The 15,838-nt window shown below is 35.5% G+C and overlaps 1 protein-coding gene across 8 annotated transcripts in view; it reads left to right on the top strand.

The window, feature by feature from the left end:
- The window catches only part of LOC134846324 (MAP/microtubule affinity-regulating kinase 3-like), a 35,689-nt gene extending 21,383 nt beyond the window's left edge, over positions 1-14,306 (top strand). For 2 of the 8 annotated variants that reach the window (XM_063863690.1, XM_063863682.1), the window contains 4 exons: positions 1,935-2,291; positions 2,636-2,833; positions 10,840-11,167; positions 12,710-14,306. In XM_063863690.1, the coding sequence (XP_063719760.1) occupies positions 1,935-2,291; positions 2,636-2,833; positions 10,840-11,167; positions 12,710-12,823 (997 nt within the window). In that variant the 3' untranslated portion in view covers positions 12,824-14,306. Of the gene's footprint in view, positions 1-493; positions 785-1,934; positions 2,292-2,635; positions 2,834-3,452; positions 3,504-10,354; positions 10,406-10,839; positions 11,168-12,709 lie in introns of all 8 variants that reach the window. The other 6 variants (XM_063863640.1, XM_063863657.1, XM_063863649.1 and 3 more) reach the window with 6 other exon arrangements.
- The last annotated feature ends 1,532 nt before the right edge of the window (positions 14,307-15,838 follow it).

Genomic DNA, 15,838 nt, shown 5'->3' with positions numbered 1-15,838 from the left:
AAAGTAATGATTGGCGGCTTGTCTTGATTTTTTTTGAAATCATGATCAGCTCTGATTAAGCCGTTTCAAAAATATGTGAATGCAAATATTACGACGTAAAAATAGTTTTATTTTTTTCTTTTTCCCATATTTCCCCTACTTCGATTTTTAAGTGAGCTGTATGGATCATACATGTAGGAGAATGGCCAGATTGTTTCCTATTTTGTAATGTTTCGAAGTGTGAAAATATGAAATTTGTCACGATTTTACGGTTTTTTATAGTCACATTTTTACGCTCCAGGGTTGTATCACTGTGTAAAAAAATCAATAGTTTTTTTTTCCTTTTTTACTCTAGTTTTTTGACGCTTGTTCAGCTGTTTGATGGCTATGTTCTTCAAAATGACAAAAATCGAAAATATAAAGTTAAAGGTATTGCTTTTTTTGTTTCGTCTCGGCCATCCTTACGGCAGAATAATTTGATGGCATTATGGAGTGAATTGTCCATTTGATTTAGCGTGGAAGAATCACGAGTACGGAACTCGGCCGTTCATCAGTTAGATGCGTCCCCTACCAATCCTTTTTATAATCCCACTTACGGCCACTCAAATATTGGCAACTCGGAAAGTCACCCCTCTCTCCCCACCAGACCAAGCACTGCAGGCGGAGGACAGCCTTTCCGGCTGGGTCAGTTGTCCAGCGGGGTCCAGGATTTCAACCCTCAAGGAGTTGTATACCCCTTCGCAATGCACAACGAACAGTCGTTCCTTCCCTATGGCACCGACCAGTTCGACCCAGAAAATCCTAGGTGGCCTTGATAGATATGCTATGTGGACAACCTGATTGTTTGAATCCGTTTCATATTTGAGCTTGAGTTACTTGGCTGAATGGAACTTTTGGTTTCCTCGTTTGTTTTGTTGGAAATTCCGTCACACTTAACCTGACTAAATTGAGTTCAATTGACTTCTTCAGTGTCTGTAGATATAACCTAGAGTTCATATTCCTTAGATGCTTTTTCTACTGACTCAATTCTTAGAGTGCCTTCACTTTCAACTTTCTTTGGGTTCTTTCTTGAAAAGTAAAATATGTAAAATATGAACTAACGCAACTAACTAATGCTACTGTATGTGTATGTGCAGCCTGAGTGGCAAATCGGCAGATGTAGTGGCAACTCCCTCCAGCAATGTTCCCTTGGCCCATACACAAACCCAAGTCAACACTGGAACCACTACGTCGACCACAACCCCAGCTAGTGTGTTGTCAAACAAGTATGTCACGGATACCACAACATCACCTATGTCCATGATCTCGTCCGTAGCTGCAACTATGGCCTCATCTATGAACACAGATCGCCACTCTAGCATAGTATCATCATCAACATCATCCTCAACTCACAGAAACAGTGCCAGACAAAGGCATACTATGCATCTCATAACGGCAAAGCCGGTGGTAACAGGAACGACTGGATCCCCAGGCCAGCTGTTCTATAACCTACAATCCCCAAGAGCTCCAATCGAGTCGACAGGAGTCGAAATATCAACAGGGGCAGTAGTTATCGAGTAAGAGAAGAGACAAACGAAGCTCTGATCTGTTCGAGAATCCTCTATCTTGTTCTATTCTGTTCTGTTCTGTCGTATTCTGCTGACCTTGTCTTAATCTCTATCTCTAGTTTGCATAAACCCACTTGTTCATGCGTCTATTCATTTTAGCCTTACTGATAGCTATGTCTTATCATTTTATCTGTCAAGCGCTTGTAGATTGTCTCAGACTTAGAAAGTTACTACGAAATTTGTCTTGAGGACCAACTTTTACCTATGTTACTACAGAACGATGTGGTAGTTTCACGTGCTGTTATGTCCAGACTATACGGCCTCATTTGTATGTTTTGACTTTGTAACAAATCTAAAATATATAAATGGTTTGGTTATTCGACTAGAAGAGCTTAACATTTATTTCAGTTCGCCCTCCTCAACTAGCGGAGTTGGCTTAGCCAGAATGCAGCCCACGTCACAGCAACAACCAAGTCTCCATTCTGGGTCAGTGAGAGGTGCCCCTCCTGGCTCCCAAATTGCACCTCAAGGTCCATCCCCTCAGAACCCCTCGCTGTCGAGACAAGTTGCGGGCAGGCAAACATATCACGGGGGTCCTGTTAAGGATCACCGGACAGCCCTAAACATCCCTCCCGCGGCAAACGTCAACCCAGCAGCCCCCTCTTCAGCAAAAGGGGCCAACCAGGGTGGTCATAGTGAGTTCACAAGAGGCAGCTCAGTGCAAGCATCGCTGTTCGAAAGAATATCAAACCGATTCAGCAAGAGGTAAGTTTTTTTCATTCCCTATCAATTTGCAGGCTAAATGGCTCAAGGGCTGTTATGATTTTTTTAGAATAAGTGTTGCTCGTTGTAATGCCTAACTTCTCTGTGATTTATGTGCATGAATATTGTTCTCTATCCTGATAGTGGCGCATGCAGGTGGTGGCGGTGTGTTGAGTCAATTTATAGAAGCTTATAAATAATCATTCTATTAACTAAAAGAGATGCTTGATATGATGTTACTGACTTAGGGAAATCATGCTCTCTATTTCAATGGTTAATCGACCGCAATTGCTTCTATAATGATGCTGAAGATGAAATGAATGAGAATTGGGTGGATGATTTTGTAGAAAAAAGTCGTCTAAAAGGGAAAGAAGACACACAAGAAGAAGTTCTGTAGACATCACTGTTTTGCTGTTCTGTGGCAGTTCTAAGGCTGACCGTAGTCCAAAGAGTCGTAATAGACACTCTAGTACCGGAGACGTATACGAGGCAGCGGCCGGTGCTTATAGCATGGGGAACTCGCCCTTAGTAGATAAGAGGCAACAGTTAGTTGGAAACTAAAATAGTCTGTCATTTAAACATCGGTTGATAACTCGAAGCTGGAATTTCAACATATTCCATGCATTCAATTCTGTCAGAGTTTTCACTATGCAATATCTAATGGTTTACAAATCAACCTCATGTTATTGAGTCATGCAACCATACCAATTAAGATCATTCATTATTTTCTCATTTTTGGTCACATATCAATATTCAGATTGCTTTCTGCATTGATGAGCGAAAAACAAAGTGGCTGAAATTTGAAACGAGCGTAGTATTTCGTGCAGGGGCATTTAAGGTTCCTTGTTATCTGAAATAGTATTTTTAGGCAATGATCGTTTGGTTGTTCAATCTCATAGCTCCATATGATAATTTTTTCTTTAACGGCACTAAAAATGCATTAAATACTTTCGCCTTATCAAAATGAAAGGTTGTCGTCGTGGACACGTTAAATGTCAAAAATTCCGAAAAACTTTGTATTAATGAATAGTTGAAAAGTTATGAAATATGACTTAATTCTCGAATGGTCGACTACGATTTGGTGTTCTTTGACAAAAAGCCTGGAAAAAAGATCCCCTGGAAATTGACTCGCTTTGGATGAAGAAAGTTATTGGTGTTTTGCAGGTTCAAAAACGACCTTCCTAGTAGCAAGTCCTCTTCTCGCTTTCAGTCCAGGTAAACAGCGAATATCCTCGAATATTTTACTTTCATCTTTCTCTACTATAAACTAACGCTTCTACCATTCTGTTTCATGTTGATTGCCCTTTGTTTTGTATTTTACTGCGCTTGAATTAGTTCTGTTTTTAATTGTAGAGCATGCAAATATAAATAGATTAGTACAGTGCTGATTTAAATTAACCGGACACGAGAAACATTTGAAACTTCAAAACCATTTTCTCAAACCGGGTTAAGTTTAGACTAAAAGTGAACGAAATAAAAATTGCTCAGGTTTTCACCAAATAATTTGGTGAATTTTATTTTGCAAAATTCGCAACTAAATTTTTACCACATTTATGGGTAATTTTGGCTGTTTTCTAATTAATCAAAAATTACGCTGAAACTTAATATCAAAAGAAGCCTTTTGCACAGCCCATTAAAGTTCTAGAAGGGTAAGACTTCGAAAAAGCTGTATAAGATAATGTATTTTTGGTTGAAAGCCAAAAAAGATCATATTTACCATATAAAAATCTAAATCTTTGCTTAAAACCAAATTTAAAACGCTTTTACGCAAGTTTTAGGAACTTTTACTCTTCTAGAACTTTGTTGGGTGGTGCAAAAGGCTTCTTTTTTTAAAAAAAAATTGTTTTATCAATCAAATAGGTAGTTTCAGCGTGATTTTCGAATTATAGGAAAAAGCCAAAATTACCCATTTTTGAGGTACCATAATAATTTTGGTGAAATTCTGAGCAAATTTTATTCTCATCGCTTTTAATCTTTTCAAACCCAATTCGAGAAAAACGTGTTTGAATTTTCAAATTTTGTTCGTTTTTTCCGGATAATTTAAATCAGCACTGTATTAAGTTATGAGATGTTTGTGTGATAATTTTGTTTGAAATTAGCATTTTATGTGTCAGTGAACGTACTGAAGACACTTATATAGGTTGTGATGATTTTTTTTCAAGAAGAAAGGAAATTATATTTTTTGCGGTTGACTTTTGACTTCTTTTTAAGTTTTGTTCATTTCCAGTTTTGTTCAGGTCGCATATAAAGTTTTGAAAGTGAGTTGTAATTCTTAGATTTTTCAGCGGAATAAAAAGTACTCTATTAATCCAGTTTTCTCAAATTGCATTAGTTTCTTCAAAAAAAGTCAATCATCAATTTTGTGTAGACTTGTGATAGCAAGTTTTGCAACCTAGTTTTACCGGGTCAACAAGTTTTTTTCCGTAAATAACTCTGTTCTTGGATTTCAGCACCTAACGTATTGTCTGCACACTTGCTTCTTTTTGTTTTAGGAATCGATGAACATAGTGAGGACGCTTATATAAGTCTTTGTGATTTTTTATTCTCCTTTTTCATAAAATTGTTTAGGCTTGCAATTCGCAAGCGTTTTCAAATGGGAATAAAGATTTTTTTTTCGGGTTAACAACTAGTTTAACAGAATCTCTTGAATCATTTCTACCTTTGTTTCATCTGAAATCAAAAGTCAGACGTTGATTCGCGCATATAGCGAGGAGGTAACGCACCTGCCTGCAAAGACAAAGGTCAATGATTTTGCAAGGACCTGTTTTTTTCTAAACGAAAAATTCTCCCCGCGTCAAAAAGTCTTTATGAGCTTCTGTTTGTCTGCTTGTTTTTGGCACAGCAGCAAATTTGCCTAAAGTTTGGGAACTTATAAATTGCATTCATTGTGGTTGAATAATTTCAGAGTATTTCAGTTTTAGCAAGTTATTGAATTCCAAGAAATAGAGCTAATTTTTTTGCTATTTGATCTTTTTCATAAATGCATATTATAACCTTTTGGAAATGGTTTTCTTTATAAATACAAGGAGTATTATGTGCATTCGATGCAGTATTATCAGCCATGCTGAAGGCGACAAATACCGGATTCTTAAAGTTTCAAATGGTGCAGTTAATTTTGTTCCAGTTTTTTGAAAAAGGACAATTTTTTGTAAGTTTTTTCAGTTTTTGTTTGTCTTTTCATTTGCTTTAATCATAGTCAATAATTTTTCAATTGCAAGTGGTTGAAAGCTCAAATTCGCCTCTGTGTTCGAAGAAGTTTCACGTTAACTACGAAAATTGGTTTGTAACTATCAGATTTCCCAGCGGAATAAGAATTTTGATCCAGTTTTCTCGTATTCAGTTAATTTTTATCATAATGTCAATATAAACTGTTCCTGAATTTCAGTCACCTTCAAGGCGATATAATTTTGAAGTTCGATAATTGAAGTTTTTTTTTCTGAAAAACAACTCAGTTTGTTGTTTCTTTGCGTTCATTGTTCAACAGTCTTTTAATTAACTTCACTGTGGATCCCTCAATGTTTGTCGATTATGTTTGCGGTAAAAATCATAAATTAAATTTAAGTTTTTCCTGATTTCTCGATTTGTGGTTTTCTGTTTATTTTTTGTCGGCTTAGTTTCTGATTTTTTTTTGCCAGCCACTTCCACCCTTTTCTTAGTGCTTTTTATGGAGGGTTGAACTCTAAGTAGTTTTTTGATTGTAAACTTTATCAGACATAAAATTTTTCGGCTTTATTGATCAATTTTTTCAATTTTACATCAAAAGCATAGCATTTTATTGGATAATTGTTTGTGTTGAGTTTACGTAAATTAAATACCTATTCTCTCGATCCTAAATTTTGTCAGATTCAGTATAGTGAATAGTGTGTGTCGACGATGAAAACCTTATTGTGGAAAGAGCAAAAAATTGCTTCAAATTGTTGATTTTTTTCTTTTGTTGAAAATCGTTTATCTTCTTTTTTCCACTTGCGATAGCAAGTGTGTTGCAGTCGGTTACTAGACTTTTTACCCTTAATAATTTTGTTCACAGGACTCATCTGAGCAAACTTCTCGGAGGCCTCTGCTGTCAACAAATTTTTCATAAAAGACATCTTTTGTGCGTGTTAGCATTTTAATTATCCGGCCTTTTTGGCACTTATGTTACAATGACGATCTGTAGCAGTGGAAATTTCTTAGCATCCGTTCTCTGTTTTATTTGTGCCCAGTGTTTGTGATTTATTAAGCATCCGTGGCTGAGTCGTTAGTGCCTGAGATTCATAATGGCTAGGTCGCAAATCGAATCCGAGACGCAGCAGAATTTTATTAATTCGAGGCCTATTTCTACTTTTTCTTTCTACACTCTATGGAGCTGCTTTTTTGTAGAGTTCTCACTGTGTCACAATTAGTTTTAATGTTGTGGTCTTACCACGTTTGTAGTTTTACCAGAATGTAATCTTCAAATTTCCCGGCGGAATAAAAAATTTTACCTGAATATTTACCCAGTTCTCTCAAATGGGGTTAGTTTTATCTAAAAATTGCCATTGATACCTTGTTCTTGAACTTCAAAGAGCTCTGAGCCCATCTATTTTATAATTTGAAAATACCTTGAAGTTTTTTCAAAAACCATGTCTTTTTTTGTCTCATTGCATTCATTGGCTCTTTTCCAACTATCTGTTGACTGTGTTTAGGATATCATTTTTTTATAATCGGCATTTTTGGTTGATTAGCAGGCGATGAACGTAGTTCAGACTCATATATAGGTCGCGATGACTTTTTTTAGGAAAAGTACAATTTGTTCAGACTCAAATTTACTTTTTTTGCGGTTAAGTTTTTGTTTTCTGAAGTTCAGTTCAATTCCATGTAAAGGAAGGCTAACGCCACTATCGAAAAGCGAAATTGTTAAGGTCACTAAAACATGATCGACTTCTAAATTCGAAAATGTTACTGTTGATTCAGTTTTCCCAAATTGCGTTTATTTTATCAAAAAAGTAATATTAGTTGTTCTAGAAATTCAGAGAGCTTAAAGGCCATTTTTTTCTTAATTCGAAAATAGAGATTTTCTCTGTTTACTTGCCTTTTTGCTGTTTACTTGCGTTCATTGACTCGTTTTCAACTGTCTCTTGGCTATGTTGTTCAAATTTATCCGAATGTTTTTTTTCAATTTTTGAAAATTATTTATTGCAGGTTTTTTTTTATTTATCGTTTTTTGTGCTTTCCTCAAGCTTTAATTGCTTATGATTTTTTTGGTGAAATTTGAAAAGTAGTTTTATTTAATTTAAAGCAGTTTTTGCTTCTGTTTGCTCGCGTGCATTAACTCTTTTCCAACTGTCCAGTGTTTATGTTCAAACTGAATCAGACTTCATGATATAAACAAGCGAAGATCTTATCCTTTTGCGACTATTTTTCTTAATCCAACTGATATTCGGAGCTCTCCTTGAGCAATAAGCGTGTCATTTTATGCCGGCAAAATTTGTTTAGTGTTTGATATATTTAATTAAAAGTTCGCAGTTTTGAGAGCTTTCTGATTCTTTCAAGTTTCGTACGAAATTTGTGTTATATTTCGGGGTAATTCACATTTTCTCATATTTTGAATCGTTTTTTAATTAAAAGACTTCTGTAAAGTCTGACATAGGTTTTCTTAAAACAATGCAAATGTGAACTCAATTTACTTCAAATGAAAATGGCTTTATTGAATCTTTTCAAGGTGATATTATTGTAAAGGGTTACCTAGAAGTATGCTTATGGTTATTTTTTTTGTTTTGGTGCTAAGTCGTGTTCTTTGAGACACCGTTTTAATTTTGATTTCCGATTGGAGCTAGAATGGTATCTTCATGTATGTCGCAAAAGATTCTGCTTTCTCTTGATTCATAATTAAGTCAAAGATGTGGAATTTAAGCCGTTGATTCAGTTTTACCAATTTGCGTTTATTTTATCAAAAAAAGTAATTATTAGTTGTTCTAGAAATTCAGAGAGCTCAAAGGCCATTTTTTTCTTAATTCGAAAATTAAGATTTTCTCTGTTTACTTGCCTTTTTGCTTTTTGCTGTTTACTTGCGTTCATTGACTCGTTTTCAACTGTCACTTGGCTGTTGTTCAAATTTATCCGAATGTTTTTTTTTCAATTTTTTAAAATCATTTATTGCAGGTGTTTTTTTATTTATCGTTTTTTTGCTTTCCTTAAGCTTTAAATGCTTATGATTATCTTGTTGAAATTTGAAAAGTAGTTTTATTTAATTTAAAGCAGTTTTTGCTTCTGTTTTCTCGCGTGCATTAACTCTTTTCCAACTGTCCAGTGTTAATGTTCAAACTGAATCAGACTTCATGATATAAACAAGCGAAGATCTTATCCTTTTGCTACTCTTTTTCTTAATCCAACTGATATTCCGAGCTCTCCTTGAGCAATAACCGCGTCATTTTATGCCCGCAAAATTTTTTTAGTGTTTGATATATTTAAGCAAAAGATCGCAGTTTTGAGAGCTTTCTGATTCTTTCAAGTTTCGTACGAAATTTGTGTTATATTTCGGGGGTAATGCACATTTTCTCCTATTTTTAATCGTTTTTTTTTTATTAAAAGACTTCTGTAAAATATGACATAGGTTTTCTTAAAACAATGCAAATGTGAACTCAATTTACGTCAAATGAAAATGGCTTTTTGAATCTTTTCAAGGTGATATTTTTGTAAAGGGTTACCTAGAAGTTTGCTTATGATTATTTTTTGTGTTGGTGCTAAGTCGTGTTCTTTGAGACACCGTTTTAATTTTGATTTCCGATTGGAGCTAAAATTGTATCTTCATGTATGTCGCAAAAGATTCTGCTTTCTTTTGATTCATAATTAAGTCAAAGATGTGGAATTTATGCCGTTTAGGTTTTAATAGTGGGATATTCATTATGAGATTTTTCAGCGGAGCTCATTTTTTCCCCAACCCAACTCGCTTAATTCAGTGATCAGTTCTGACAAAATCTCTGAAATGTCAACAATTAGAATTTCAGCATTGGCAATATAAAAGGGTATGCTGTATCTGCTTTTTTTTATGGCGAGTGATTGAAGACAGCAAGGCGGTATGGCGCAGTTGACAGGCCATTATACACTAACCGTGAAAGTGAGGGATGAAATAACCTCTGCTCTCTATGTGATTTGAAACCCCACTCTCGCTATTAGAGTCTAGTTTTCTGACTACTGCGCCATACCGCCTTGCTGATAAAGAGTCGATGAACGTAGCTGAGATTCTTATGTGGGTCGTAATGTTTTTTTTTTCATTTTCCCTTTGTTAAAAGGAATGCAAACTCCACTATCGAGCAGTGAAAGTATGAAGGCCGCGAAAAACGTAATCGAATTCTAATTTCGAAAATGGACATAAACAGGTTTCCCAGCAAAATTTTACCCATTGATCAAATTTTTTCAAAGTGGGATATTTTTATCGAAAAAACTTCTATCATAAATAATTCTAGAAATTCAAAGAGCGCTAGGCTATTTTTTCTTTGATAGTTGAAAAAAATGAAAAATGTTTAAAAAAACACGGTTTGCTTGTTTTTTCACGGTTTCTGAGTTTGATTAAACTAGCGAAGTTGCGAGCGTAGTTAATCAGTATAAATCTACTTTTTGTTCAAACTAATTCGCAACCTAGTTCGCAAAAGTGCCACCATTTGTGGCTCTTTTGCTATAGTCACAATCTTTAGCATTGGAAATTTCATATCATCAGTTCTCTGCTTTATTTGTAGCTAGTGTTTGTGTATTTTTAAGAGTCGGCCGAGTGGTAAGGGCGTGAGAGTCTCAGTTTCTAGGTCGCAGGTTCGAATTGTACACGTAGCAGATTTTTTTCAGTAATTCGAGGCTGATTTCTGCCTTCTCTTATTTCACTTTATTGAGCTGCTTTTTGTCGTGTTCTGGCTAATGTTTGCGAAGCGCAGGTTCGCCTCTGTGTAAATTATTTTTCTACTGTTTTTTGGCTTTATTTTGAACAATTGGCGGACTTGGGGTTTCTGTTCTTAACTTCGCTTTTGTGTCGAATTTTAAACAGTTAAATTGGACTGCAATAATCAATCCTTATTAGATTTTTCATCTTTTAACTCGGAAATTGTTTGAGTTTTCAGCGGCAGACGTCACAAAAGTTTCTCAGTTTTCACTCATCATAATATCACAGGGCAAGTAGCACAGACTGGATTGATTTTGAACTCATTCTTATCTGGTCAGTTTCAGTATTTATTAATCCAATCATCTTATCTGAGAGCATCTCAAACTACCTCATTGATGTTGTCATGATGTTTAACAACTCAATTACATTTGATTCTAATAATAGAGTGAGTCGGTGTTCAGTGTTTACACTCTCCCTTAATGACCCTGCAAGTAGTCACGGTCGAAATTTAAAGGTTCATACCATTATTTTACATGTTATGGAACGCTTTTTGTCTGATATTGATTCAGTCAAGGAAATGAACACCGGCGAAATTTTATTCGGAAACGTAAGTTACCTTATAGGCTATAATCATTAATATCAACCGCTTTTCGCTACTGACTGTCTACCTGCCTATCTTTTTAAAGAAATGAGCATTTAACTCACATGGTGCCTCCGTTATAGGGAACACGACACGAACGTCACCAACGGAGGCGGAGGTTTCCATGCACCTGCCCAGGGTGGGGGCACTATAGGGGGCTCGATGAGTGGGGGAGCAGGAGGCAGGGGAATTGACAAACCTCGTTCTCTGCGCTTCACGTGGAACATGAAGACGACTAGTGCGATGGATCCGGCTGATATGATGAGTGAAATCAGGAAGATACTGGACAATAATAATTGTGACTATGAACAGAGGGAGAGGTTCCTACTGCTGTGCACTTTCCAAGACGGGGCGGGAGGGGCGGTGTCGGTTAATCAGGGCGAGGCCAGTGTCATCCAATGGGAAATGGAGGTTGGTCATTTATGTAGATCCATGCCCTAGTCGTTGGTTATAAGCATAGACAACTCGAAAATCGGATGAAAAACTGAAAACAGATTTTTCGTAAGGGTGTAGATGAAAATTTACGCAAGAGTAACCCGGCTTTTATTACGCTTGCGAATAGCAAGTCTTACCAAATTGCATGATGCATCATAGAATTTTTTCCAGGTAACCAACTTGTCTAATAGAGTCAGAAACAATTTCTCAGTTATGTATTTTGTCAACCAACATACACATTTTGAGCAAGTCTGCATTTAAAATACTGTTTGTATTCGATTTTGGCTTTGACTGTAAATTTTCCAACTCGTATTGGGTATGATTTCAGTTTTTTTCAACTTTTTCGGTTTAAAAAATTCAGCTTGTTTTATATCGGCGTAGTGACTTCATATTGAGTCATTTGATAGGCAAAAAAATGTGCTCTTATGCCTTCGTATTTTTGAGAAAACGACCTAGCGTTTTTCATGAAAATAAGTTTTTCGGCTCAACTGTTGTCTGCTCAGTTGTTTTCGGGTTCGTTACCGCTTAAGCTCTAATTCAATTCTAATTCAAATCTCTTAATTAGCGTGTTTTTTAAATGAACTGTATTCAAGGCAGGTCGAGAAAGATAGACATTTTGGGTGTAATCGTCTCATCCTATTTCGGCTGGTTTGCTATATTTGTGCTTTAGTGCTAATGGTGCAAAGCTCCGCTTAGCCTCTGTTAAAAGTTCGCAGTTTAACAACCTGAATAAAAATGGGCTGTGTTCGTAAACTGATTTTTCTTGAAGTTGTCTGAGAACACTCAAAATACATGCTAATTTTTTTTAATGGTCCAAACTTTTTCAGTGACTATGAACGCATTGAAGAAATAAATAGGTAGATGTGAATTTTTTTGGGAAAATGTCTTAAATTTGTTCCGGCCCAATTTGACTTTTTTGCAGTTTGACTTCAACTGATTTACAAAGAAGTCAAAACTCAAACTGCTTAAGATTAAATTTTAAGATATGTTCTCCTAAAAAATGAAAAAAACCAACTCCACCCATGTGTCTTCGCTACTTTCCTTGAAACTTAAAAAGTTTGATGCTAATTAAAGTTAGCATGTATTTTAGTGAACAAGCATAAAAGCAGAGCATATGAAATGGTTTCGGATAATTTCAGGGTAAATTGAAACCTCACAATTTTTTCAATTTTAATTCAAGTTGATTAGCTAAAAGAGGGAAACTGGGCTCTCAAATAACGAAATTGAAAGTGGCACGTAAAAACGTGGACCAATTCTGGTTTTGGCAGTGGGTTCTGATTTGAAGATTTTCTAGCGGAAACAAAACTCACCTAGTGATCCAAATTTTCCAACTTGGCTTAATTTTATCAAAAAAGTATCAATCATAAATTTTTCTTGAAATTCAAAGAGTTTTAAGACCATCTCTTTTTGACTTGGAAATTCGAAATGTGAAGTTTATATTTGAAAAAAAAAATTTGTTTTTATCGGTTTCCTTGCGTTCATTGACACTTTTCCAACTGGCTGTTGGCTATGTTTCAGGTTTGCAAGTTACCACGACTTTCCTTGAATGGAGTGCGTTTCAAGAGAATTGCTGGAACGTCAATAGGCTTCAAACAGATTGCCTCCAAAATCGCCAACGAACTAAAACTTTGACACTGCTCAAAAATACAATTCGCGTACTCGAAATTTTCAGAAAAATTAACTTTGAACTTTAATTATTGTGTTGGATATTCGACCAAGAAATGTAACTCCGGAATAAACCGACTGTGCTGGAAATCGTGGCACGAGATGTTTTGTTAGTCGTGTTGCGTTATGTAATGTATTTTTCAGTTATTGGCATTTGATCTATCTAACTGCTGGTGCTTCACAGTTCAAAATTGCCATGTTTTAGTAAGACAAAAGTTTTCAATCAATTCGAATTTTATAAATGCATATATTAATACCATCACTATCACTGGCGGTATCTAATAGTAACCTCGAATTTTGTTGACTGAACAGTTTTGATAAATATACATATTGGGTCGATTAATTTTTCTACTTGGTAGTTCAATAATGAATTTCTTTTTTTTTGGGCAGCTGATAAATTTTTTGGAGATTTGTTTGATGTTGAAGCTGTACAAATAATTGTATTCTATTGTACTTTAGTCAGCCGACTAAAAACTAAATGGCTAGGCCTGATTAATTTTCATTAATTTTGTGATATTGCAAATTATTGTGTATTGGCTGTACTGACTGTATTGTACTATTATTCAACTCTGCTCTGATCTGATTTCATCTTCTGATTTCTGGTAGCGTATCCTAGCAACATCATCTCTTCTTCTACTCTCTAATGAAATAGTTCTGCTGGATGAATTAAATTAATGATTATTCCCAAGCCATATCCTTTCCGCTCCAACAGTAGTGTAAATGAATTAGATTCCGAAATTGATTGTTACCTTCACCTCATCACAACTCATCTCGTGTGGTCCCCCTTCTCTTGTTTAGTAGGCACTCATGGCAAGCAGAAGAATGTGAAAAGTCAGAAAAAAAACAATAGATTACCTTATAAGAACAAACAATGAAAAGGAAAGTGGCATTTACAGCATAACTGATTGGGTCTATTATTTTTTTGAAAGATCGAACTCACCTGTTTTGCTCACCTAAATTTCTTTCTTTTAGTGCCTCTTTGTTCTGTATTGAGTTCAGAATTTGGTTAGATGAAAATCTGTGCGTGCAAATAGTAAATATCACGTTGAGTAAGCTGATGGCGACATGAGTGCACGACACTAGCGATTATCGCAAATTCAAAAATTGAAGCCGCTCTTAAGCAAAAAGCTGCAGGTTGATTTGGGGGCGTCTCTCTTTAGTCATTTCCAGAATATCATAAAATGCAACTAAACATGCGAAAAAAGTTTTCACCCTCCATCAGATTTTCAGCATTCTTTCTATGATAATGGGAATCGCAAAGAGAGTAGCTCCTGTTTAATTCAACATATTTTACACCCACTCCGTCATTATTAAGTCCTCTCGCCTTCTCACGTCCAAATCCAACAAATGAATGTTTACAGATGTGAAAATCTCGGCATCTGACCAGTTTCAGAACCAAAAGCTCTAATTTCATTAACTGTAGTTGAATTGTAGTAGAATTCAATTTTAAAAATGAAATTAACATCGTATCTTATGAAATTGTCAAGCTTGTTGGTTTTGAAACGGTTTCGATCATAATATGTTTTTCTGCAGTTTTGATTTGAATAAATGAAAGATATTCTGTATGTTTTGGTTTTCTCTTTGCTCACTCGTCCGGTCTAAAAAGTTCTCAAATCGGTTGTCGTTTCATGCGTTTCTGAAGTTTAAGTTCTCTTCGCAATTTCAAATGCTGTACATGATTATATATATGATATCGTATTGTATAATTATATGACATAATAGTCGTCCTCTTCTACTTCGTCATTCGTTCGTTCTCCTCGCAACCTTCGACTTATAGATGATCCCGACACCCTCTTATGACGAGGGTCTACGTCTACCGTTGATTCAAAATGTTTCTATGCTGTAATTTAATTACAAAAATTCTTTTATAGTCGTCTCGTTTCCTATTCACACCTTGTTTCCCCTTACGTCAAATACGAATCAAGTAATTATACTTCTGATATATTCAGATAGTTGTTCGTCAAACGGGGAAATAAGATACATTTCTTGCTCATTGTTCATATAAATTGGTTATTGAAATTTCACTATTTTTTTTTCACTCTGGTTTTTAATTCCTGTTCTTATTGTCAAGGTAGATGATTATCACCCTAATGAGCAGCCGTAAACTTTTAATCACCCTAATGAGCAGCCGGATACTTTTACGCAATCAGAATTGTTAGACGTTCCTATTGACCAAAACACTATTGCACAAAATCGAATTCATTATTAACGGAAAAATCATTATAGCAGGACAGTTTTGTTTTGCTGTACAATTGGTGCAGATATACAATAAGTTATTTAATTTTTAATTATCTGAAATAGGTTTTAGATTTTTTCAAAAACGCGCCTCCGATAAAAAATAACTTTCCGTTCCTGCATCATAGCGGACACCTTTAGCCCAGTGTCATCCGCCTCCTCAAGGTGGGACCAGTTGCGGGGAAATGGATGACACCAACCTCCACACCGTTGGTCTTGCAATGGGTAAGGACCGGGGCAAAAAAAATCGCTATGGCAAGCAACCGGATTCGTTGTTTGCATTTTTTTCAGTCTGAGTAGGTTTCGATTCTTAGCTTCATTCCTGTTTGATACAAGCATGCATTATGAAAAAGTATGAGATATGTTTTTTTCATCTTTTTTGAGATACTTACGATAAATTTTTCTTTTTCGCAACAATCGAAGATTTGGTAAAAACTTCCCTGTCAAATACCAGAAGAAAGATAGCCCACGCCCTAGTCGCCTTTTACCTTACTTAATTCTATAGTCTTCGAAAAAGTCTGTGGGCTGAGGTGAGTGTTTGGTGCATATTTTTAGATTATTTTTTCGTTTTTAAGAGTAATGAATGTAGGAACGACTCTTGTAAAAGTCTTGCTAACTTGTTTTTCAGGAAAAAGACTCAAAATGTGCATAAAAGTCTCTAGTAACTACAGATGTGCATTCATACATATTGATGTATTTACGAATGTACTGAGGTATAGATGCAATTTTTGAGTTCATTTGAAATTC

The sequence above is a fragment of the Symsagittifera roscoffensis genome, chromosome 1, assembly GCF_963678635.1.
Source record: "Symsagittifera roscoffensis chromosome 1, txSymRosc1.1, whole genome shotgun sequence".
NCBI lineage: Eukaryota > Metazoa > Xenacoelomorpha > Acoela > Convolutidae > Symsagittifera > Symsagittifera roscoffensis.
This window is presented reverse-complemented; position numbering and strand designations above follow the sequence as displayed.